Below are 23,920 nucleotides of genomic sequence, written 5' to 3'. Positions count from 1 at the left end.
ATAAAGCTAACGGAAATTTAAATTTGTCACCTACAACACCGTCGACCTCCACTGACTATGCTTGGAATCAAAACTGCAGCCAAATTAGTTCCGACCTTCAACGTTTTGAATTTTCTCAAGATCCTGCATACCACAGTAAAATGTATACTAGACTCCGCATTGTAGAACAGACAGATAAATTTGTACATCCAAAAAATTCCAAAGAATATCCTGTTATTACAATGACAAAATTCTGACACTCTTAGTCCAATCATATTTGGAAGACTTGATTAGGTTATTTTTGCATGTAAATTAGACGACATTTCTCTCTTTTTAAAAAAGTGTTAAAACTGTATGACTGAAGAGGAAAAACACATAAAGTATAAAGTTTTCATGCTTTTTTGCTCAAAGACTTGACAAATAAGAATATATTCCAATTTTAAGAAGTATTTTTCATAAACTTGGAGAAAACAAATGTTTGAAAATAGAGAAAAAGTCGTAAATGGCCTTATATGAATTGATATTCATTAGCTTCATGGATCAATGAATGACACCATGATGTAACGGGTTCCAGAGATTGTTCGAAGACCTTCATGGAAGTGTGTAAGACGACCTGGGTGCATCAGAGAGTAACCAACTTCAAGTCCAACCACGCTGCAGTTGTATCGTATAAATCTGGCACCACCTCCCTGTGGAGAGGGTGAGAGGTCAAAGTTAACTAAACATTGAAAAATTATGCAAATTAAGGGGCCGTAGATGATTAAAACACGGGCATGATTTTCGCACTTCCTAACTTTCGTTGAAAGGGGGGGGGTTAGGCCAATGGCACTTATTTGCATTTACCGTACACATATTTTCATTATCCACAACCCCTACTGCTTACCTAGAATGTTCATACTTAACTCAGTAACTGATATCATGAATATCTCTTCCAATCTGTCTACTCCTTTCTCAGTCCACCAATGGTCAAATTTCAGTCAAATTTATTTGCCACTATCAAACCTTTTAAAACGACTGTGTGATATGGAAATGCATGCACTGGGATCTAGTACACTCGTAGAAAATTATGCAAATAATACTCTCTTTGACTACACTAACGGTAATATCCTCCCACTATACCGGCTCAATTTCTGTTTTTAATCAACCGAGTACTACAATTTTACAAAATTGATAGTGCCTGCCAAGCTCATGATAACTTGTATCAATGGAGTCTCTGCTAACATGGAAAGTCCCTTATACCTGACCATGGATCAAATCACAATAGAAACAATAGAACTGCATGCATTGGACTGATAGTTATACACACTGTGCAGAGTTTGACCAAAAACACTCACAACACATTTACTTAAAAATTGGAATTTTTTATATTTTATAGTTGAACGACACAGAATCAATTCGTGTTGAGTACATCTGATAACATTGACAACACATTCACCTCAAGTTTGAATTTCAACAGTCGAACAAAATGAAATTAATCGTTGAAAATAAACCATCTACCATATTGGATTCTCTTCTAGCATATTACAACAACAGTGCATGCCTACATGTTATAGCAGTGCAAATTACAATGATTTCCAATGTGTATGGACTAAAGAGAGTGTGGGCATATCAAGGTAGTATGCGCCTCAAAAGTGCAAGACTTAAACTTGTGCTCAAACTTTCCTCAATGAAATTTTTCATCCATTCTTTCACCAAATCTAGAATAAAACTCAAGGGGTCACTGTGCAAAGTTCGGTACTACAGAAACAAATTACCTAACATTTACCGATATTTGAAATACAAAATTCAAACACTAAATTTTCAATTTTCGCAAAACAAGACAGTGAAAGCTTTCTTACGCAAAGAGATTTAAAACGAGCCCCAACAATTGTAAATAATTTAGAGTTCAAATATCTGTCCCCATGGAATATTCAACTATATAGCGCAGTGCTGGAATTCCTTTTGAATGTGCGAATTTTAAAGTGGCTGCTTACTCTCCAAATAATACTCCAAACCTTACTGCATATGCAATGAATTTACTTTGATGTACTTGTTCATGTCATAATAAATATGAATGTCAAACCATGGGAGGACTTACCTCATAGTCCACTCCGTGCTTGTTGAGGGCGACATTTATGGTGAATGTTGATGCATCATGGTGAGCACGGAGTGCTGGCTGTTCATCTGGGCGATAACGCACCATAAAATTCATAATGGCGTGTGCCTGAGAGAATTCAAAACCAGTGCAATACAGCGTGATTATTCCAGTTTTAACCTGTTACTGTTTATAAAATCAACATCTTTTAGAGCATGAAACAGGACAGATAATTACAGCTTTGCAATTTGAATCGGCAAGACAAGATAAGACTGAACCAATGCTGTTCTGTATTATAATGCTACATTATCCTAGGGGGTATGTTTGTATTTGTTCACAATAAAATGTACACCTGCAGAGAAGTTGGCCGTACTCATCATGGTAGTAATCATTGCTTGTCTGAGGGGTCTTTTGCATCTTACCATGCATTGTAACTGATTTAGTTCTAAAACGCTAAAATGAGCAAATCCACTGTCGGGAAGGATTATCAAGTAAATGCCCCTGATAAAGACAATTTCTGAGACACAGGCTAGAAAAACTGCCCTTCCGACCAGCCAGATGATTTTCACAGACATTGCTAGAAGATGGTAAAATGTTTTTGAAAGAAATACACGCCTAGTGTTCTCAAGTCAATGAAATGCTTTCAAAATCTGACCCTTCAGATGAGATGTATTTGAATGAAGAGTCAAGCCGTGTACTCACCTTAGAATAATAACCAGGGTACAGCTTTTCTTGAATCGGACAGACATACTCTTTAAGAAAATGAAGCCACTGTGTTTCAAAATCAATCTGCTTCATGTGAATGTCTCTGGTTGGAACATTCTCATAACCTCCTGCAAGTCTAGGATCCTGTGGGAATGAACAAATGACACGGTCTGACATTGACCTTGGAGTTCCTCAGAAATTGTGACACACAAAAACAAAAAAGTTAGAAATTCATCAAAAGTAACAGCTACTGGCCATTTAAAGTCTATGTTTAAAGTAGGCCAACTTTTCTAAAGGAACTAAAGATATTGAGGTAGTGAGGTCAACATGTGTAAAACTGAAAGTAACAACTATTGATTATTTTTCAAAGTTCTGTCTTGCAGAAAGACATTAGGGCCCAGCGGTCTTAAGCCTAGGAGCACAAGACTGTTGCGTTGGGAGTGGTGAATTTGACATCCTGACAGTCAAATTGGATGACAAACCAGACAGCAGAGGCGCTGACAATTTCCTTGATATCTTTGCCAGGAACACCAAACAATGGATGGATGTGTTCAGCTATGAACAGATACGACTGAATACAGTTTTGACAATGGCAGGCAAAGAAACCACCAGCAAACCACAGTTTTGTTAACAGCACAGAATTTGTGGCTTTACATTTTACTCTATCAGACTTTCGATAAAATCAACCAAACCTTACCAGCAAAACAAGAATTCACATACGGCTGCAAAACAACAGGGTTGGCACTCGGTTGCAAATTGTGGCACACGAGTATGAATAACAACTTACATTATTTGTTCCATCGGACCATTTGCCAAAAGACTCGGCCTCCTCAATCAGATGTTTGGCAAAGGTTTCACTCATTAGTGGAAAGCTGTAAACATCTTGACATGGCTGTCAAACAAAAAACAAAACAAAACTAAATAATTAGATAAACAAAGAACACAAATCACAACTGAATAATTAGATAAACAAGCTTCACCCAATGATAAATTTCATTCCTATTTTTCTCTAAACACTTTTAATTTTCCATAGAAAACAACAGTATCTTACTGAATGTTTAAATCTGCTAAGGAAACTATTCTGGGAATGCTATAGCTGACATCAAGCAACTACACTGGGAATGCTATAGCTGCTGTGGACAAATTTCCACAGGTGACCATGTTCACTCTGTGACTAAAACTTTTCATGACACCTTTGAAATTTTAGCAAAGTGAGTGTTTCAACTACGGCAGCTTAACATGTACAACACAGAGGTGGGCAAACTTAATTGAAATATGCACAGCAGGGTTGTTAAGCACAAGTGTGGCAGCAAATTATTACAAATGACAAACTACAGAAGAATACAGTTAGTTAACACAGCATGAAATGGTCTAATTAAGAACACTGCAATTATGCAGAAAGTATAAAAATGAACTGGAATGACTGTGCAAGCTTCATTGCAACTATCCATGGAAAGAGAGAAATTTTTCAGTGGATGATATGAGTAAATTTTCACGTACCATAGTCAGATTTCTATCTGCATTCAAGGCCTCCAGATAAAGCGGATGTATATACCTGGCTTCCCATTCCTGAAAATTATAACAACATGAACACTTTCTCAACATAACATTCACAATCTTGTTATGTAAATGCAGCTTTTGATACAGCGGCTATTAGATGTCGCAGTGTCATTCATTCTTCAAAGTAAAAAAAATGTGTGAAAAAAGACTTAAGATTCGGATGTGTGTGAGTGTTCTGAGAGGTAGCTGGAGCACCTGCACATAGCATGATCTTTCAGTCTGATGTAAATACTGTACACGATGATTGAGAAGGAAGGTGGGGGGGGGGGGGGGGGGGGTGTCTCTCATGGTGAATAATATTAGGATCCACACCAAACAATTTTACAAATCCATATAATCCTAGTGTCCAATGTTTATCAACTATGGAAGAGCCTTGTATTGTTTCTGCGGGGAAAATCGGGCCCACTGGTCTGCAGGTGGGCTGCATTCTTGGATGTGATAATCACCTGCGGGTTGTCAAAAATCTGGTACATATCTGGATGCTTCTTGCGGGCATAGGTGGCAAAGTTGTCAGAGTCGATTTGATGACCAAACTTCACTGTGTTTGTCACGTGCATGAAAACACCCTGAAAAATATAAGATGTCAGACACGTGTGATTTTGTGAACTTTACGCACAACAATTATTATGTTGGAACATTACAACAGATCAGCATGGAAGAGTAAGCACTGGTCTATAGTACAGTAAAGTGTTGCAAATATTAAGTTGTCATTTGCAGTATTTGCAAGAACTTTGATGGGCAGACAAAAACACCGCACTGAAGTTTGCAATGATACAATGAAAGCATGATAATGCCTATAAATTGGACTATGTACATGTAACATGGTAAAAACTTGGACACAGAAAAAAATCAAAATAAAATTCACATATTTCCATAAAACTTGAAGCATATAATGCAATGTCCTCTAAAGTCAACATCTTGTTTTCTGTTCCTATTTAAAAGACAAATATCAAGTGACAAGTGTACAACTGAAACACAAAACAACACTGGACAGTGAACATAAAATTTGTGACAGGGAAATTCATTGGTTTTGTCACTGTACTGGCGCTCTCTAGTGGCATAATTTGGAGATACATGAAAGTACACTGACCTGTTCTCTGAGGTGTCTACAGAACGCCATGTCTGAATCCAAGTCACCATAGATGTAAGATGGTTTGTATTTCTTTATGACATCACTCTGCGCAAGATATGCCATACCCATATATGGTACATTCCAAACACCTCTGGAAGAAAAATCCTTATGTAATAATTGATTTTTTCAGTAATTATACGGTATCTTTTATTGCTAAACAGAAGACAAATTAGGACAAATATGTGGCATGAATAAGAGGCCAGGATAGTGTTTTATGTTTATCTATGCTGTCACAAGCTGCAAGCATAGAAGTAGACGATGAAAACTTTTTGAAGTCAAGAAGACTGAAGAAGTAATAGTATGAAGTCAGTAATACATATACATATAAGAGATTTTGTTTGTTTTTCTTAAATGGTAGAATATTTTTGTGAAACCTTTGTATTTAATTATGTTTAAGATATCCTGGCTACAAGTCTATGGTAAATAAACAATTGCAACATTGAAAAGTAAGTCTGAGAAAGTTTTTTCTCGGTATCCGAGAACTTCAAAGAGACAAAAAATATTCATTTATGAAAGAAAACTGAATGAAATAATTCCACCATCTATTATAAACCCTGGAAAAGATGAATCAACTTGATGTAGCCATGACAACAAAGTGACTTACCTCTTGTTGCCCTTGACGATGTCAATATAATCATCAGACCTTGCGTAAAATCCATCATCACTCAAAGCACCCCAGAAATTACTCCAAAGTTTTCCTGGTCTGACCAGCAGAGGCGCTATGATACCTCTATTGAGACGAAGGCACACAAGGAAGAAAAAAACAAAGTCATGGTTGACCCTTTGAGATTCAGAGTCAACTTTTGTCAACTATAAAATATAGCCCAGTCAATTTTTTTGAGATGTTCGTCAAAATTTTTATGAAAAACTGTTGCCAATGAAAGGTAATGTCAATGTGGTCCAAAATTATCAACAATGTTACACAAAAATTCATGAAAATTGGTAAAATGTCGAACTACAATTTTGGAGGAAAAATTACAGCACTCAGAGGGTTAAAACAAGAAACAAGATAAAAGGCTACAGTGAGACAACAAATGTAATGTGAAATTTGTGGATAGAAATGTTGTTAACTCACATCAAGTAAGACACAAGTCTAAAATCAGATAACTGTGTACCAGAGTAAGCAAATCTTCTCCTTATCATCATCATTATTATCATAATCACATCTTAATCTTTATCATCATCAATTATTATTATTACTGCTACATATACCATTACTACTACTTCTTGTGGGCCAGTGGTTTCATGAGCAGGGTAGTGGTTTTTAGCTTTTATGGTCAAATGAACTATGCCACCTATAACTTAATTCTCTTTCTACCAGGCTCATTAGACAAACCATAGAAATAAATACAACTTTAGAGAAAGAGGATTAACCTGTTTAATCCCAATTCCCTGTAAACTGGTCCCAAATCACCATTGATAACAATGTGTTCGGGTCAAACCATGGCGGTGAAAGGGCTAAAAGTTGACCAGGGGGGTGGGGGCGTGTGGAAAATGTTGACCGGGGGATACTGGAACCTGGTCTGGGCTAATTTTTTTATTTACTACTGTGTAGTACACGGCTAGTGGATCTGAAATAATTTGCTCACTACTGTATGCAATCTGTCAAAACAATGACAAAACTTACAACTTACCTGTTCTGTTCTATAAGTAGCTTTAAGGTGTCAGGATTTGTCAGGCGTGCATCAGCATCAACGGCAAAATAATATTGACATTTCAACTGTAAGCAGTAGTTTCTATTGATAAAAAACAAAATGTTGAAATTGGAATTGAAGAGTTTGCTTTTGATCTTTTACGCTGCAGATTAAAGAATTCAGTTGTCGGTATCCACAATGAAAGTTGATTTGAAATAAATCAACATACTTTGCTATTTACTATTCTCTGAAAAACTTGTTGCTGCACCAAAAAATTTCATTAATTCTGCATTTTTCTGTACAAATCATAGCTAATGTAGCACTGAAATACATTGTTCTAAATCTACAAAAGAAATCTAAAAACCTGTATACTAAATGTATTCTTGACATCCTGATCATATTGTTGTTGTAAATTACATTAGTTTGTTTTTTTGTTGTTGTACCATATTTCAGCATAACAGCTATAATAACACATGTTTCACAGTTAGGTAATGTGATGTAGTGTCTCTAATAACAGCTGTTACTGTCCTCATTAAAACATTGTTTTTCTGTGCTTGGATAAAATTGAAAGAACACCAAAGGAAGAGATGATATTCAAGGGTATTGAGTATTGTGTTTCAATGCTTACAAAGCTTTGTTCTTCGCCTCTTGATCACCGAGTCCATAGGTGTGTGGTACCTCCCTCACCGAGTTGTACTCAGATGAATGGTCGTCAAGGAAACCAGATACATCCTTGGCATGGAGAGGAGCCTGCATTGCAAAACGTCATATTCAACACTGCATTATACAGTCACTAAAGGTATGATATTCTTGAATTTAAGTTATCAAATTATGTGCCCAAAGACAACCTAATATGATCGATACCATTGACTGAAGTTTTAATTTTTGACCGTTGTGTTTAGTAAAACAGAACTCACTGCAAAATGAATATATTTTCTGATAGATTTGTTTTTCAAGTTTGGACCTACAAGTACATGTGAACTGATGTACTGAATAATGGCAATTCTCCTATATTGCTATTGTATATACCGGTACATAGGATGTGATCACAGACAACATGCATTTGGACAAACTGTGAGATTTGAGAAGCATAAGACAGTTATGTTTGATAATACAGGGTAACATCACTTTCCACCCTCATCCTGCCAAGCCTGCCACATACCCATCTGTCCAGTCAGTAAAAAGTGATATTGAACCAAATCTATGCATACTTATATCTACATGTACTTGGCATATGTTACAGCATGTTTGGTCGGTAAAAAATCGTGTTTACAGTAGTTAAGATATCAATGGCCTTCAGATGTTTCAGTCTACATTAACACATTGGACATGTCATGCCTTATTGGTTTTTCACCAACTTGACCTGATGGTGACATATGAACTTGACATGATAAAGAGTGCATTATCACATTGACAAGTCACAAACATCTTTCTTTCACAGTGGTTATGTTGCTAATACTCGTCACAAATTTGACACCAAATATTTGACAATAATTTCATACACTTACTGAGTTGTGAATAAAAATATCAATCTTCTTCTTGGGGTAGGATAGGTCCGCGATTGTTTTGAAGAATTCTTTGATGAAAGGGGTTGGCTGCTCAACAAAGATAGCCATTAAGACATCAGGGTAGTTGTCAATCTTGGAAGAAAAAAATAAATAAATAATTGTTACTGGACGAGAGTCTGTGTACAATCAAAACAATACTTACACATTTTCAAAGCGTCATTCTACCTTTTACTTAGAAAATATGAGCTGATACAATGACTGTGTCACAATAAGTTGAAGACACAGCAATGTTAGGGAATAACAGCTGGAAAGCTTACTCAGTCACATTACGAAAATCAAATTCTAGTGGTATAACGCGAATATACCACAATTCTTTTCAGTCTCGACCGATCAGATCACTGAATTTGTGTCATCAATATACTGATATGATATACAGTGAAACCTGTCTAAACCGAACCCTGTCTAAACTGGAACCCTGTCTAAATTGAACCCTTTCCCAGTCCCATTCCAATATAACTCAATATTAAAAGGGACCTCTATAAACCGAACACTCTCCCAAACTGAACAATTTTCTCAGTCGCTGAATGGTTCAGTTTAGACAAGTTTCACTGTAATAGTGTATCCAACAGCCAGACATTTGACCCTAGCCTGAGGTATCCAAAAGTATTTAACAAAATGCTCAAAATTGAGAAATAGTACTTCCCAGATGCCAAGCATAATCACTCATTTCCTCCACATCTTTACTATACACACATTATCACTGCATATGTATTAGACTGTTTGGGAAAATATCCGCCACGTACTTGTTTACATGACAGAAAAAAAAAATTCTGACACTAATAAATAGATTACCTCACGTTCAGCCAGATTGACTGTGTCTTCCTTGCAAGCTAGGCAACCTTTCTCTGGCGTCCAAGAATTGACAAGATAGTTGCCAAGGTGATCAAGAAACATCTTGGAACCTCCGTTGCCATGGATAACGACTGGCACTGTGCCATAATTCACATTCTGTAACATGCTATTCTTCCCTTCAAACATCAGAGTTACAGTATCTGAAAAACAAAACAATTGGGAAATCGACCATTAACCTCAATATCTTTTTCTTATCTGAGTAGTCTGAGAGTATTTACGTAATTTTAAAGGAAACCATTGTCCAAACTTCACCTGTGCGAGTTTCTTGTTTACAAACAATGTATTTCATGCACCATATCTAGATGCACCTCATCATCATAGCTGCAACATTTAGATTATACAATGCACAATATGACAGACATGTTTTAACTTTCATCAATCACCATCGTACCTTGGATACAGTGTTTACATTGGTCGTATGGGTCCCATACGACCTTTTAGCGAAGTTCCCACAAGTGTATCCCTTTGAGTACCCCTTATCTTCAGCAACTGACTGATACATTATAAATAGTTCACTAGTGCTGATATACTCAACTATAGACTACATAACCAATGCTTGCAGCTGTAAAACCTCAATGTTACTGTTCTTCAACTTACTTTGGACGCCGTTTAAATTCTGGAATATCATTGCTAGATTATCCAGCTTCATTTGCAGTTCTTCCTGTCAATGAAACACAGAATAGGAATGTTGTTAAACCTGTTCTGGGAGAATTGTTTACATGAACTACACAGAATTTGCAAGATCATATTCAAAGAAATAAAATATGATAATTTGCTAGGCAATACTGAAAGAATTCTCAGAATAAAGTACAAGACAATGGCATTAATTTCAATGTTACAATAAAATGATAAGACAACCACTCATTCACCAAACGCACCAATGCTCCAATAGCATTACTACAGTTCAAAACTCAGTTCCACGCTTTCTATTAGCTTGTTGGACAAAAAATGCTCAGAAATTGAGGTTTGACTGAGTCACCCATAAGCTGGTCCACATTTGCTACTAACAACATTGGATGTGGGTCTAATCATGATGGTTAGGGGGTTAAACTTGGTAAAGATTTAGTTTTACTCATGGCAAAAATTTCGATGAAATATGCTAGTGGTACTGAAACACTTACATCATCAAATGAATATAAACTGGTACTCTTTTTTGTCACATTATGTGATGTGGTCATAGGTGTAATTTGAATAAAATAACACAATCTTACACCCATTATTTGACAAAAAACATGTATATCAGTTGAAGTTATAGGTATAAGGCTGTGTAACTTTATTCACATTGAATCTACGACCACATCACATATTTGTCTTTCACAGCATATGTTGATTTCATGAAACAGTCTACAGTATGCTGGTACCCTGCTGTGTGTGTGGTGTCTGTATGGTGGTTGAAAGCAAATATTTTCAGTCATTGAACAAATTTGGCAAAACTAAAATAAACATAAGGGTAAGGATAGATTTCCTTTCTCATTTCATAAAATAATACTCAAACTGACATGGGACAATCACCTGTTGAAGTAATTTTAACGAACTATTGGTGTACAGAGTTATACTGGAACCTGCCTGGGAGACTGGTTGATAAATATGATTACTGATATGTATTGAGATTTCACTCTGTCAAATTGTGTTTTTTTGTTTGTGTTTCCATGATAAATATTGGTTACTACGGAAAAACAAGTAAAATTTCGATAAAAAGTGTACAAATGTGATGATATAGCAATTCGAAAATACAGACGTAGCTACATATCTGTGTGCATTTATATATAATACTGGTGATGTCACTAGACAGTCACCGTAGTTGAAAATGAACTAGACCATCAAGTAAAATTGGATGTCAGGTTATTACTGAAAAGGGAGTGACTTACCCTTAATGTTGGATCCAAGTAAATCTTGGTGTAGTAGAGCTGGTCATCGGCTTGATTTGTGATTTCTCTGTGTGTCACTGTCTTCCAAATTTCTGGTGCATAACCCATGAACATTCCAGAATTCAGATATGGGAGTCCCTTTTCTATTTGCGGGTACTGATTCTGTAAGAGTAAGCGAGATTAAGGTGAAAATTACACCATAAATTGAAATTGGCTGACATGTTGTTGAAATAATGATCATATTAGAAGTGTTATTGTAGGTTTAAAATATGAAATATTGCCAGTATTACAGAAATTTAAAAGTAACATAATTAGCACTAAAATCTCTGCTAGCCTTTGTCACAACATTGGACCATTTTTCAGACACTTTCAGAGTGATAATTACAATTTATTCAAAAATATTGCAACATTCACAAACAAAGAGGTTCTACAGTAAATTTCTAAAACATCACCAGCAAGATCAATTTCAGAAACAATTCTTGAAATAGTTTCCACGCATGTATCTATCTTTTCTGCAGCCCCTTTTCACACAAAGCACTGCATACGACCTCTATCAACTTTCACACCTCTAAAAACTCCAGTGAACTATTATAATAAGGTCAGACAGTCACTTTAGCATTTACTTCCTTTAAAGTGATCATAATGCCACGAATGTCTGTGGGAAAACTTGGAGTAAAGTATACGATTCTTGTCAAAATAGTGATCCACATATTCACTCAAGGTTTCTTTGACAGATGTTGAGACATGACTTACATGCAATGTCTTGTCTGGCCACAGATAGACTTCAGCTGAGAAAACCACCCTAGCATCCATGTCTTGGAATCGCTTCAGAATCTCATCAGCACCAGCAGTGAAGACCACATCATAACTAGTTGGGGAAAATGTACAAAATGTAAATTGTTATCAATGTTTAAGATTATGATAAATCTGATTACTGTTATTGAAAATGACTCAAATATCAGTGAAACTATTGTATTCATTGGTGTTTGAAATCTTGTCTAACTAGCTCATTGCCCGAAATGTGGATCATATCAAACTTTTATTGTCTTACTTGGTCCACAAAAATACGAATCAGACCATTAATCTAGCTAGGTGAACCAAATTCCTCAATCTACATTTGTCTGCCAGTGCTACAGACTGGCTGATCATATGCAGGCATTTTTTGGGAGTGAAAAAGTTACCTGAAATGATTTTATGGGATGTAAACTTTCTTACCTGTCGACAAACATGATGACCAGATCTTTGTTGTCTTTGTATTTTTCCATGGCATCTTTAAGAAATCTTACTTTCTGACCGCCGCCAGCGTACCTCCTAACATCACCACCTCTCCATTCCTCTCCCATTCCGAGCACCTAGATGGTAAGAAGATAAGTTTGTCTGATTATTTATATTTGTATTTATCTTTCCAATAGATGCACAACTTCATGAGTCAGTTCCATGGTAGTGAACAATTACAGAATGCCAGAGATCATCACAAAGAAGTTTGAGAAAATAGAAATAAATTGGGAATGGGAAAAAATCACAGTAGGACTAAATGTTGATGAGACAGCAACAGAAGAAAGTGACAAGACAAGTTTTCCTGAGATGTAAAGATGGCAGAATAGTTTTTTTCCATGAATTCTGAAGGTTTTCATTTCAAAAGTGAATGCTTTGAACGAAATCTTTTGCTGCTGTCTGTAGCCAATTACATTTATTGAGTGCATACTTAAAATACCTCACTAAGGCTGTATTTTGACTGAAAGCAGTAGGTACAGCCCTAGAGGTCTAATCTACTAGTATGATTTCAGTGTTGGCAATATTCACACAAACCATGTATTTATGACTCTTCAGTTCAAGGAGTGGATTCATAAATATCTTTAACGATGTGATCTTTGACAAACAGACCAGACGAGACAAATTACTCTGTCAGACTCGACACTACGTAACAGACTTTGGTTACGTAACACCAGTGTTGGACTTGCAAACAGGTCCATGTGTTCCCAGTGTTCTGCTGCTCTGTCATGGCTCTGCAGGGCTCTATTGGGTAAACTGGTGACATGTGCACCTGATTCATATTGGAACCACAATGAAAAAATAGTGCTCTCTGACCAAATGTTGCATCATTGAACTAAAATGACATCTTTGCCAACCAGTGCATCTCACATCTAACCATGCCTAGATATGACTCCATCACTTTCTTCTTACATTCAAATTGCTTGCTTTATCAAGCAACAAAATCTACTTGTAAGTTACAGGTCACATAACCTTTATTAGCTATGCATCTCCGAGAAAGAGTGGTGCAACTTCAACAAGACTGTACATAGCAGTCAGAACAGCATAATTTTTATGAGCGGTGAGATAACAGTGGTAGAATAAGGTATGGGAATAAAGTCAAATAGTGAGACAGTTCTGCTGCAGAGAATTTTTTTTCTCTTTGCAGTCGAGAGTGAGACTGCAGATTGACAGTTTTCTCAACAAGGCCAGACAGAACAGTGATGTAGGTTGTCCGGTATCTTGAGTCTGTTTAAAACATAAACCTATGTAGTTTAGGGTTTGAAAGAGCTTCAAATGAGGGCTAGACACTAGTGTATAACATCGGGAACACACAGACTTGTATGTATGCATGTCTACAGCAAAGTTTGTAAACTCTATTGGATAATTTCCATAATTTTTCACTATCACTTTCTGTAACACCGACTTCAATTTATGCCACCATCAAAGGCAGTGTTTACAGTGATTTTGTAAATGTTTGAGAGTATTGGTAAACAGTTTGTCAACTGCTACCCATCCTTAACATGACTGCCAGGATGATCTCACAGGAAACCCAGTAAAATTTACAAACCACCTGCATTTTAATAAACATGCCGGGTTGAGAGCATCTCTAACCACAGGCACACAACGTCTTTTAAAATCACTTGTCTGTAATTTTAATATTGAAACATGGATTTTATTAAAATCTGTGCAAACGGAAATCGTGCGGGCAGCTATCGAGACATACAGTGAACAGTACCCCATGCACGGCTGTGCCCGCTCAGCTCTACTGTAGTGTTATCGTTACTAACTTTATACAAATGGCGAATTTTCAAATCACTTGTCTACAATTTTAATGTTGAAACATGCATTTTATTGATAACTGTGCGAACGGAAATCATGCAGGCAGTTTTTGAGACATACAGTGAGCAGCGCTGAGTACTGTGTACAAGACAGCCGAGCGACCACAGCCGTGTTCTGGGCGCTGCTCACAGTATGTCTCAAAAGCTGTCCGCATGAATTCTGTTTGCACAGTTGTTAATAAAATGCATGTTTCACCATTCAATTACAGACAAGTGGTTTTAAAATTCGCCGAACAGCAGAGCTAAACAGCCACAGCCGTGCACTGCACTGATGAGCACTGTTCACTGCATCATGCCTCAAAATCTGGTCACACGATTTCCATTTGCACATTTGTTAATAAAATGCATGTTTCAACTTTAAAAATTCAGATAAGTGATTTTAAAATTCGTCGTGCGCCTTTGCTCTAACATACAAATTTGAGATACTGTCAAGGTAAAGCTATATAGACAGCCTAACTTGACCTTCTTCTACAAGATGTTGAACTGAACTGATTTTTCCTTGTGGCAAAAAATTCCAGCATACTTACGTGTAAATATTCTGAAAGGCCATTTTTATCAACCGACCGCACAAATCGCTTGTAGCCATCTGTCTCGTCTGTGGCAACAGTGAAAATAATCAAATTTTCACTACCTGAAAAGGGGAGAGAAAAGTGTGTGAATGCTATATATGACAACAAACTAGAATCTGAGACAGTCTAGCAGTGCCTGGATGTGAGTCTCGTAAATCACTTACAATGCAATGCACTAAGCTGCCATTTCCAACACTCTTTTACAATTTTTTGTCTGTTAGTTTTAGATGTATGATTTGTGACTTGGATAAAACTACTGGGTAATGGGTATGGTGCTTTTTTACATGCTGACAGTGAATGAACTTGCAAACCTTCACTTTACTCCTGTCCCCATCTATGCGTCTATGCGTATGACTCCTTCCATGCAAATGTGATGTGAACAATGAATGGAGTTCCTATGGTAGACAGCGGGTGACTGAGTTTAAATGTAAATGGCTAGTGAGTTTAAATGGTACACTCTCTGGATTTGACTGGTTTATGCACGGCACTGTGAGGTAAATATACAGCGCTCTTTTGCACTTGATCCTCAAGTGAGCAAAGCAAGTTAAGTCTGAAGGTTTAGACACTGAAATGCACAAAGATATCCTCTGTTAGAACTGTATCTGAAAAGTAGGTTTTATAATTCTGTAGTGAAAACGAGTAAGATCTAAAGACGCTCTTTGCAACATAAGAAGAAAACAAGACACTAAACCATGGTATTCAGATTTAAATTACTTCTCACTGTTTATATCTACAGCTTACACAATGAAGTCCTTTAGAGGTGTCTTTCTATCTTCCACTCTTTGGCCAGACTTAGGCCACAGTAAGTAAACTCTTTGTTTCATGTCCACTAAAAAATTGGGCAGGAAGTTGGGTGACACACGCAAAAAATTTGACACAAAATAAATTTGTATTTATTTGACAGTTTACTCGTACATCATGCATGTTCATGTAACTACGAGTAAACAGTTCCAGGGGATACCGTTTGCTTCAATGGTTTATAATATGACTACTGCAAACAAGTATTTGTCGCTATTAAAGTCAGGGTTTGGTTTTGCTGCAGAATATCGCCAATCATGTAAAGTTCTGCAAAAAATGTGTATTTTTATGACAAAAAATGGAAAAGCTGTGCATGCAGTTGCAAAACAAACATTTTATTTACTTCAATGGCCTTATTACTGATCCAAATGAAGTACAACTGAAATTCCAGCAGATTTGATGAAAAATGTGAATCTACTATTTTGAATACAAATTTCAAGGAAATAATATTCACACTCTTACAGAAGTTTTTGCATTATTTTCCAGTAAATGAATGGATGTACTATAAAAAATATTCGTTGAGATTAAAACTGTCTTTGTTGAGAAAGCGGCATATTTTGTGTAAGATCTCTTGAAATAAGGCTGTTAAAAGTCCAAATAACAAAACAGCTGCCTAAGTATAGAATTCTAAAAGGGGCTTTTTCTTGCTTGTGATTAAGTACAAGCAGATTTGCTTGGGGATTTCACCTTAACAAAACAATTTCCCTTCTGGGGAGGGTCTCTGTGAAAACGGTTGGAAAATAACACAGGGATTATTTGAATTTTGTCTCATCAACTCATGCATGAATTATAAGACGCTTTCAAATTCTCTAATAACAGCTATTTTTTACCTGTGTTCTTGTTATTTCATGCTTTTGAGAGTACTGAGCGTTTAAGACCTAGGAATTTAAACATTATTCCTAGCTTGTCTAAGCATTCAGGGAAGCTGCTATCACTCAAACCAATGAATGCATTGGGAAATCATCCAAATTAAGAGTCTACGGTTCATTTTCAGCTTCATAAAGCAGTAACTTTTCAGGTATTTTCTGTCAGTGAAATACAATTCCTTGTTCTACTCCAAATGTAGCATTGAATGCATGGTGTTATGCCTACCAATACAGTCTGCGTATGTCTGATGTTTTGTTGACACATTAATTCTAGGCCAGACTAGAGCTCATTTGTCAACAACAACAACAACAAATACTTTATACAATACATTATGTCTGCAAGGTTCATACAGCAACTTTTTCTCACAGAATAATATATTTGTTTTAAATTGCACATAATAAGTATCAAAGTTATACAAATTATCATTTCAAATTCTACAGATGGTCACCTTTTATGTTGTACCAGAAATTTAGAAATGCTGCCGCATTATTGACAACTTTCGAAAAAAGTTTATTTTGTGAGATCAAGAGTTTTAATATGGGTAGAATCAATGCACCCATATGAAGCCATAGATCCTTCAACAACACAGAAAGTCAAGAATGTAAATGCTCAGACTGATCTTTTTAAGTACCCATCTTCAGACACACTGTACCATACAAATTAACCCTTTGAGCGACAAAGTCAATTTTTGTTGCCTTTATAAAATATACCCTTGGTCAATTTTTTTCAGATTTCTGCCAAAATTTTGATAAAAAACTGTAGCCAATGAAATGTGTTATCCATTTGGTCCAAAATTATCAAAAAAATTACAGAAAAATTCTTCTAAATTGGGAAAATGTTGAACTAAAATTTTGCTGGGAAATAATTAAAGCACTCAAAGGGTTAAAATTACCACAATGAGTGACTGAGTACAACTACAAGCCCTGTACCGTCAGAGCAGCAGACTGCAAGCTGTGCAATCACACAATGTAGGAATGGCACAAGGGGAAGCAAACATATTCACCGCCCACTCTGTCTCAACATGGTCTTTCAAAACAGGAATTACATAATGTAATACACATCCAGCAGACTGTCAACTGTCTGCTGTGTTCATTAACATTCATACTGTCTCCTCCTGCACCCTGTCACCACAAATTTTGCAACAGCCCTTTTGTCCCGAATGGGAGAGTTGGATCTGTACAAAGTGAAATGAGGTGACAGTGTTACAGTAATCATTCTGATATCACTTGTTGATTGATACAAATGACACATAAATTTTCATTGTAATTATGTAGCACTTTACAGCCAGACATTTAGAATGATACAAGTACCTTCCAACCATCTTAATAGCTTGGATAGTATTACCATTCATGTTGGGAGCCTTCTGTTATTTTATATCCAATGTTGGACCTTTGGGCCTTCAAACCATACTATGGCGACCAGTGTTTTAACTTGACTACATTGTGTACACTTTGCCACGACACACCACTTCTAGTTGGAAAGGTCTATTTTGAATTTCAGAATCGGTTTCAGGAAAAAATGTGAACAAAATTGTCCTGATTTATGGATCATTTAAAACCTTACTGCTTGCTAACTGCAAGCTTAGGGTTAGCTTTTTACCCCGTGAAATAGTTTGGAACAAAGTGGCTAGCACTTAGGACAAAATACGTGCCAGGATGAAGTGGTATAAGAATATGACACAGTGACTACACTGTATAGACCATGTACTCATTTACCTCATTGTGCCGGAATTTGCTACTTGACAGGTGCACCCTGCATTTTTATGCGTATGAATATTTGCTCCATGCAGAATAATAATACAATCACACCTTCACGCACCTTGTGTAGATTGAGATTGGATAAACAAAACTATCATGGTGCTGGTCAATGTAAACAGCGTCATTTATTTATAATTCTGTAGAACTTTGTCCTGGAGAAAACACATTACATAATTCAAAGACTTCTGTTTAACATCATCCTACAATGATCACTTAATTTCTTTAGGAGCAATATACCGCATCAATATTCATTATTGAGTATTTTCAGTTCATAAAATTAGAAATTGTTAAAAGTAGTGGGTATTTCTTCATTCACAATCAAATGAATGTCTGGAAAGTTATTGCAGACAACCGTTTTTGGTCAAACTTGTATGAGTAGGCATTTATCCAATTGGCAAAAATATGTCAATTCTTGATCCTAGCAAAAACTTCTCCTGTTGAAAAAAAAATGAAGGAAAATATCTTCCTTGATTCCAAATATTGCAGAGATGTTATAGAAAGAAAGATGTCTTGAAATGCTTAGGAGTGTGATATAAAAACTTCAGTTCTAACATTTAGTGCCACAACGGTCCAGTAAAATTTAATGTCTATAGACGTGTGAAGTGGTAAACAGTAATTCATTTCACATCCTGGCTACCGATTCTGTAGTTGATGATTCAGATACTTGCCAGACACTTGTGTGCACACGTGTACAGTGGAAAGGCATACAAAGTGTCTGAGGATTTGCTACTGGTTGTGTAGATACGGTATATGACTTTGATAAACTTTGCAGAGGTAACAAATGTTGGCTGTGTCAGCTATAAGTACACAACTTTGCAGAGGTAACAAATGTTGGCTGTATCAAAATAAGTACACAAATTCCTGCATTTATATTTATAGGTGATTTTTTGTGTGAGTAGAATTAATGATACACATAAGGATATCTTGTGATCAGACTTTGTGAGTGATATTCAACCTTGGTGAGAGACTCTTGTAACATTCGTGAAAATGGAACGTTACAATGAACTGTCCTGTATTTCCCATTCCAATTTCTATCGACCTATATTTAAGTCTCAAACTTTCTTTTCTTTCCTTCCAAACACTCAAGTTTTCAACGCCTAATATTTCCACATGCACAATTTATGTTCCATCAGGGTGACAATATTGAAATTTGACAAAGTCTGGGGAAATGATTACTGGCAAATTTCCAAAAATCAAGACACAATTAAACTTTCTTTCTTGGACAATTTTGACAATAGATGCCTGAGTTTGTGGTTAGCTAACAGGATAGAACTGTCTCTCGGTTCAGCCTTTTTCCATTATTCAGGAATTATCCCATTCAATGCATATCCCTCTAAAGAGACCCAACTTTGTTGTGGAAAACAATAGGATTGTAGCAAATATTTGGTGGTGTCTTAGATTACAATGAAAGGAAAACTTTTACCCTTGAGATAAGCTACTCTATTTTTTCTTCCGACTGATTTGCAGCGGAAAAACAGTACAAGCGACCTAGCGGCCGATATAGCTCCGCTGTGTTTATGTAGAGAATAACTATTTTGACACATGTTGATGAAGAAGGAGGAAATCTTTGATAGCTCAATGCAGTGGCCAGAAAAAAGTGGCTAAAATAAGCTGCAAAAATACACAATTGAAGATTTCATCATACTTTGAATATATCACATCGGATCATCCCTAGGAACATGTCAACCAAAGCTATCTGATGAGTAGTGTTTTGAGAATAAAATTTTCTGACCAAAAATGGCAACAATTGCCCCCCCAAAATAAAAATTGCAGATTTCATCATAATTTCAAAAGATCAATTGAGTTCATCTATAGAAACCTGTATACCAAATTCAAAGCTGTTAGACCAGTACTTTTTGAGAAACACATATTTTGACCAAAAATGGGAAAAATTGCCACAAAATTCAAAATTGCAGATTTCATCATTATTTCAATAAATATCATGTAGTTCATCTATGGAAACCTGTATACCAAATTTCAAAGCTATCAGATGAGCAGTTGTTGAAATACACATTTTTTGACCTAAAATTGCAAAAATTGCCCCAAAAATACAAAATTACAGATTTCAGGAGAAATTAAATATATATTACTTAGCTCATCTGTAGGAACCTGTATACCAAATTTCAAAGCTATCAGACCAGTACTTTTTGAGAAACACGTTTTTTGACCAAAAATAGCAAAAATTGCCCCAAAATTACAAAATCGCAGATTTCATCATAATTTCTACAAATATCATTAAGGTGATCTGTAGGAACCTGTATACTAAATTGCAAAGCTATCAGATGGAAATACACATTTTTTGACCAAAAATGGCAAAAATTGCCCCAAAAATACAAAATTGCAGATTTCATCATAATTTCAATACATATCATTTAGTTCATGTGTAGGAACCTCTATACCAAATTTCAAAGCTATCAGATGAGTAGTTTTGGCAATACACATTTTTTGACCAAAAATGGCAAAATTGCCCAAAAATACAAAATTACAGATTTCATCAGAATTCAATATATATTACTAAGTGCATCTATAGAAACCTGTATACCAAATTTCAAAACTATCAGACCAGTACTTTTTGAGAAATACATTTTTTGACCAAAAATGGCAAAAATTGCCTTAAAAATGCAAATTTGCATATTTCTTCACAATTTGAACAAATCTTAAATAGATCATCCCTAGGGACATATGTACCAAATTTCAAAGCTATCTGACGGTAGTTTTGAAGAAGAAGATTTTTAAAGATTTTTTACCAAAAATGACAAAAATTGCCTTAAAAATACAAATATGCAAATTTCACCACGATTTGAAGAAATCTGACTGAAGTCACCATAAGTAAACTGCATATTAAATTTCAAAGCAATCGGACAAGCGGTTTGAGAAAAGAAGATTTTTTTACCAAAAACACCAAAAAATGCCCCAAAAATACAAATATGCAAATTTCACCACGATTTGAACAAACTTAAGTGAGGTCACCCAAAGTGAACCGCATATAAAATTTCAAAGCAATTGGACTTGCGGTTTCAGAGGAGAAGGCAATTGTTGACGGACGACGACGACGACGACGGACGACGGACGACGGACGACGGACGACGACGGACGACGACGGAAAATCAACCTATTTGATAAGCTCCGCGTCGCTGACAGCGGAGCTAAAATTAGTCAGCTAGAGACTGCGATTGTCAAAAAGCATCTACAACTTCAAAGTTCATCAAATGTAACTATGAATTCAGTCTTTTTCTCACAAAACGACCAAATATAACTTTCAGCATATAAAGATACCAGTATCCTCAATCCAATGACAGGTAAATATTTGTAAAGACCCAATATTTCACAGTTGAAACTAAATATATATACATTTGTACATATTTCAAAATATTCTGCTGGTTGGAACTATTTACTTTTCAATATTTTGATTCCAGGGTTGTTGGACTGGAAATAACACTGCTTGCACATCTGTTAACACTAATTTCAAGGTAGGGGAAACATTTCTACTGAATTACTTGCCGACAGAATACAGAATCCTGTTACAAAATAATTAGATAACCGCCACAGTTTACAATCTAGTCGCACCACTGCTCTATGGGGGGTTTGCTGCGCGGGACAGTGCAATTCAATTTTACACTACCACTATTACACAGGCTTCAATATGCCGAATAACACTTTTGTCAGCACCAAATTTGTATTTTGAAACAGCTACAACAGGGTCAGTCAAAGGTCCCAATACCAATCAGATTATACCATGATAGTTTTGCGTTAAATTGCAAGGACAAAAATAAACTATTTTTTTTTACAAATTTCAGTTACATTTTCTTAAAAAGTCTACTGGTATTGCTTTTGATATGTTATGGGTATTGATATCATCATTAAACAGGGTATCCTTGCAATTTTTAGTCAGTTACCAACATGGAATTGCATGAGGAATGAATCTGCCGCTGAAGTCCGCTTCGAGTAGAGGTTTCTATATTGTCAGTCTTTCTTAGTCGCCGTCAAGTTCCTATCTTTTCGCTTTTCGATACAAAGACCAAAACGAGCAGTGCTTTGGTTCGTCCCATGATTTAGGACACAGTTGTAAAATCGAAGAATACGGCACCGTATGCGACAATAACAAAGTATGGAGGGGGGGGGGGGTTTCCTTTACAACGATTGAGACGGTCCCCGGATATCCCACCAATTCAAAACAAACGCTGGCGATACGACTTCCTGACTTTGACGTGACGTACGTGCGAGTCCCGAGGCACGTCCATGCCGTCCAGCAGAACGCTTTACATATTCTTGACAAACAATCATCGATCTACTGTGTTTTGGCGGTGAAAATAAATGCTATCATGATATGACACCTGTGGTGGAGACCAAATGAGAACCAAGGTGATCGAGATTTTTAAAGAAGTACTGGCCACGTAGGCAGACAGGGTATTAAATTTCGAGGGGGAGCCGGTCACTTTAAGAAGTGAAAACAGTTAAAAACTCCATACCCAAACCTATAGGATGGACATTGATAACCACCGTGATCGAGAGTTCTTAGCTTAGATTAGACATTCATTGCTACTATACTGAGTAAAAGTGTCTACGCAAACAAAACGTGCGTGTGACTCTCATACTCTGCCTCTGGAATATTCAAGAAACCTGCATCTATCTCGCCAGAAGACGGATCCATCGAAGCCACTTTGGCTACGTACGCGTACGGACCACATACACCAGATCGGAACAGGGTTTTCGCAAGATTTGCTGTCTTTCACTAGAAATGAGAGTCTACTTACCGTTCACTTCAGTTTCTCCGTGAGTCAGTGAGTTTTCCACTACTATGATGGAAATCACAGCGACAACCGCTAGAAACTTGAAGCTCCCGACGCACATCGCCATCTTGCTCGGCATAGGACTAAACCACTTTTTACAGGGGATGGCCAATCATCTATATATACACGTCCACGTCCGTGGGCTTTCCTGTTCACAGAGTAAATAGGTCACAGGGGGGCGTGCTTTCTCGGTGACCTCAAGTTCGAACTCTGAGTACATACTGGAAGGTCGAGGGCTTCCTGTGTACGCGAACGTAACAGCATGGCAAGACACAATCCCTCCGCCTGTCAGAAGTTGCCACTTACCACTCTCAAGACCCTTGCTCGACCCCACGTCCATTCTAAAATGTTTGAACGCATTGGGATGCACGTCGTGTATCCTAGATCTTATGCAGTCTCGGGGCTTATGTCGTTTTTTGTCCAACCTCAGCCAGATCGGTCAAAATTTCTGCATTTTCTTTTCAGAGCCAAGAAGCCGACATACAAGCACAGACTAGACTCTATTAGAATAATTTTTCGAGAAGACTTTTAGCCAAAAAACCGATGCTATGCCGAAGCAAAAATGACGGTTTCCTGAGTCACGAGTCTCTTGAAGTCCAACCAGTGTACAGTGAAAGAACAGTTTTCTCATTTAGGAGAAACGCTTTTTATGAGAACTAACTATCTACCATCTAT

General features: G+C 36.6%; 1 protein-coding gene across 1 annotated transcript; it reads right to left on the bottom strand.

The window, feature by feature from the left end:
• Nucleotides 1-332: 332 nt before the first annotated feature.
• Nucleotides 333-23,328, bottom strand: LOC139136764 (procollagen-lysine,2-oxoglutarate 5-dioxygenase 1-like). Its single transcript, XM_070704590.1, has 18 exons — nt 23,210-23,328; nt 14,992-15,095; nt 12,588-12,724; nt 12,126-12,240; nt 11,373-11,534; nt 10,102-10,165; nt 9,445-9,644; nt 8,593-8,724; nt 7,713-7,834; nt 7,085-7,186; nt 6,055-6,180; nt 5,409-5,541; nt 4,765-4,884; nt 4,259-4,327; nt 3,546-3,650; nt 2,756-2,902; nt 2,057-2,182; nt 333-668 (listed from the first exon to the last, which is right to left on the bottom strand). Exons 1-18 carry the CDS (start codon nt 23,322-23,324, stop codon nt 513-515), a joined length of 2,235 nt encoding a protein of 744 aa, XP_070560691.1. The 5' UTR covers nt 23,325-23,328; the 3' UTR covers nt 333-512.
• Nucleotides 23,329-23,920: the final 592 nt, after the last annotated feature.

Source organism: Ptychodera flava, chromosome 7, assembly GCF_041260155.1.
Source record: "Ptychodera flava strain L36383 chromosome 7, AS_Pfla_20210202, whole genome shotgun sequence".
Taxonomy (NCBI): Eukaryota; Metazoa; Hemichordata; class Enteropneusta; family Ptychoderidae; genus Ptychodera; species Ptychodera flava.
The sequence above is the reverse complement of the archived record's forward strand: the minus strand, read 5'-3'. Positions and strand labels throughout refer to the sequence as shown.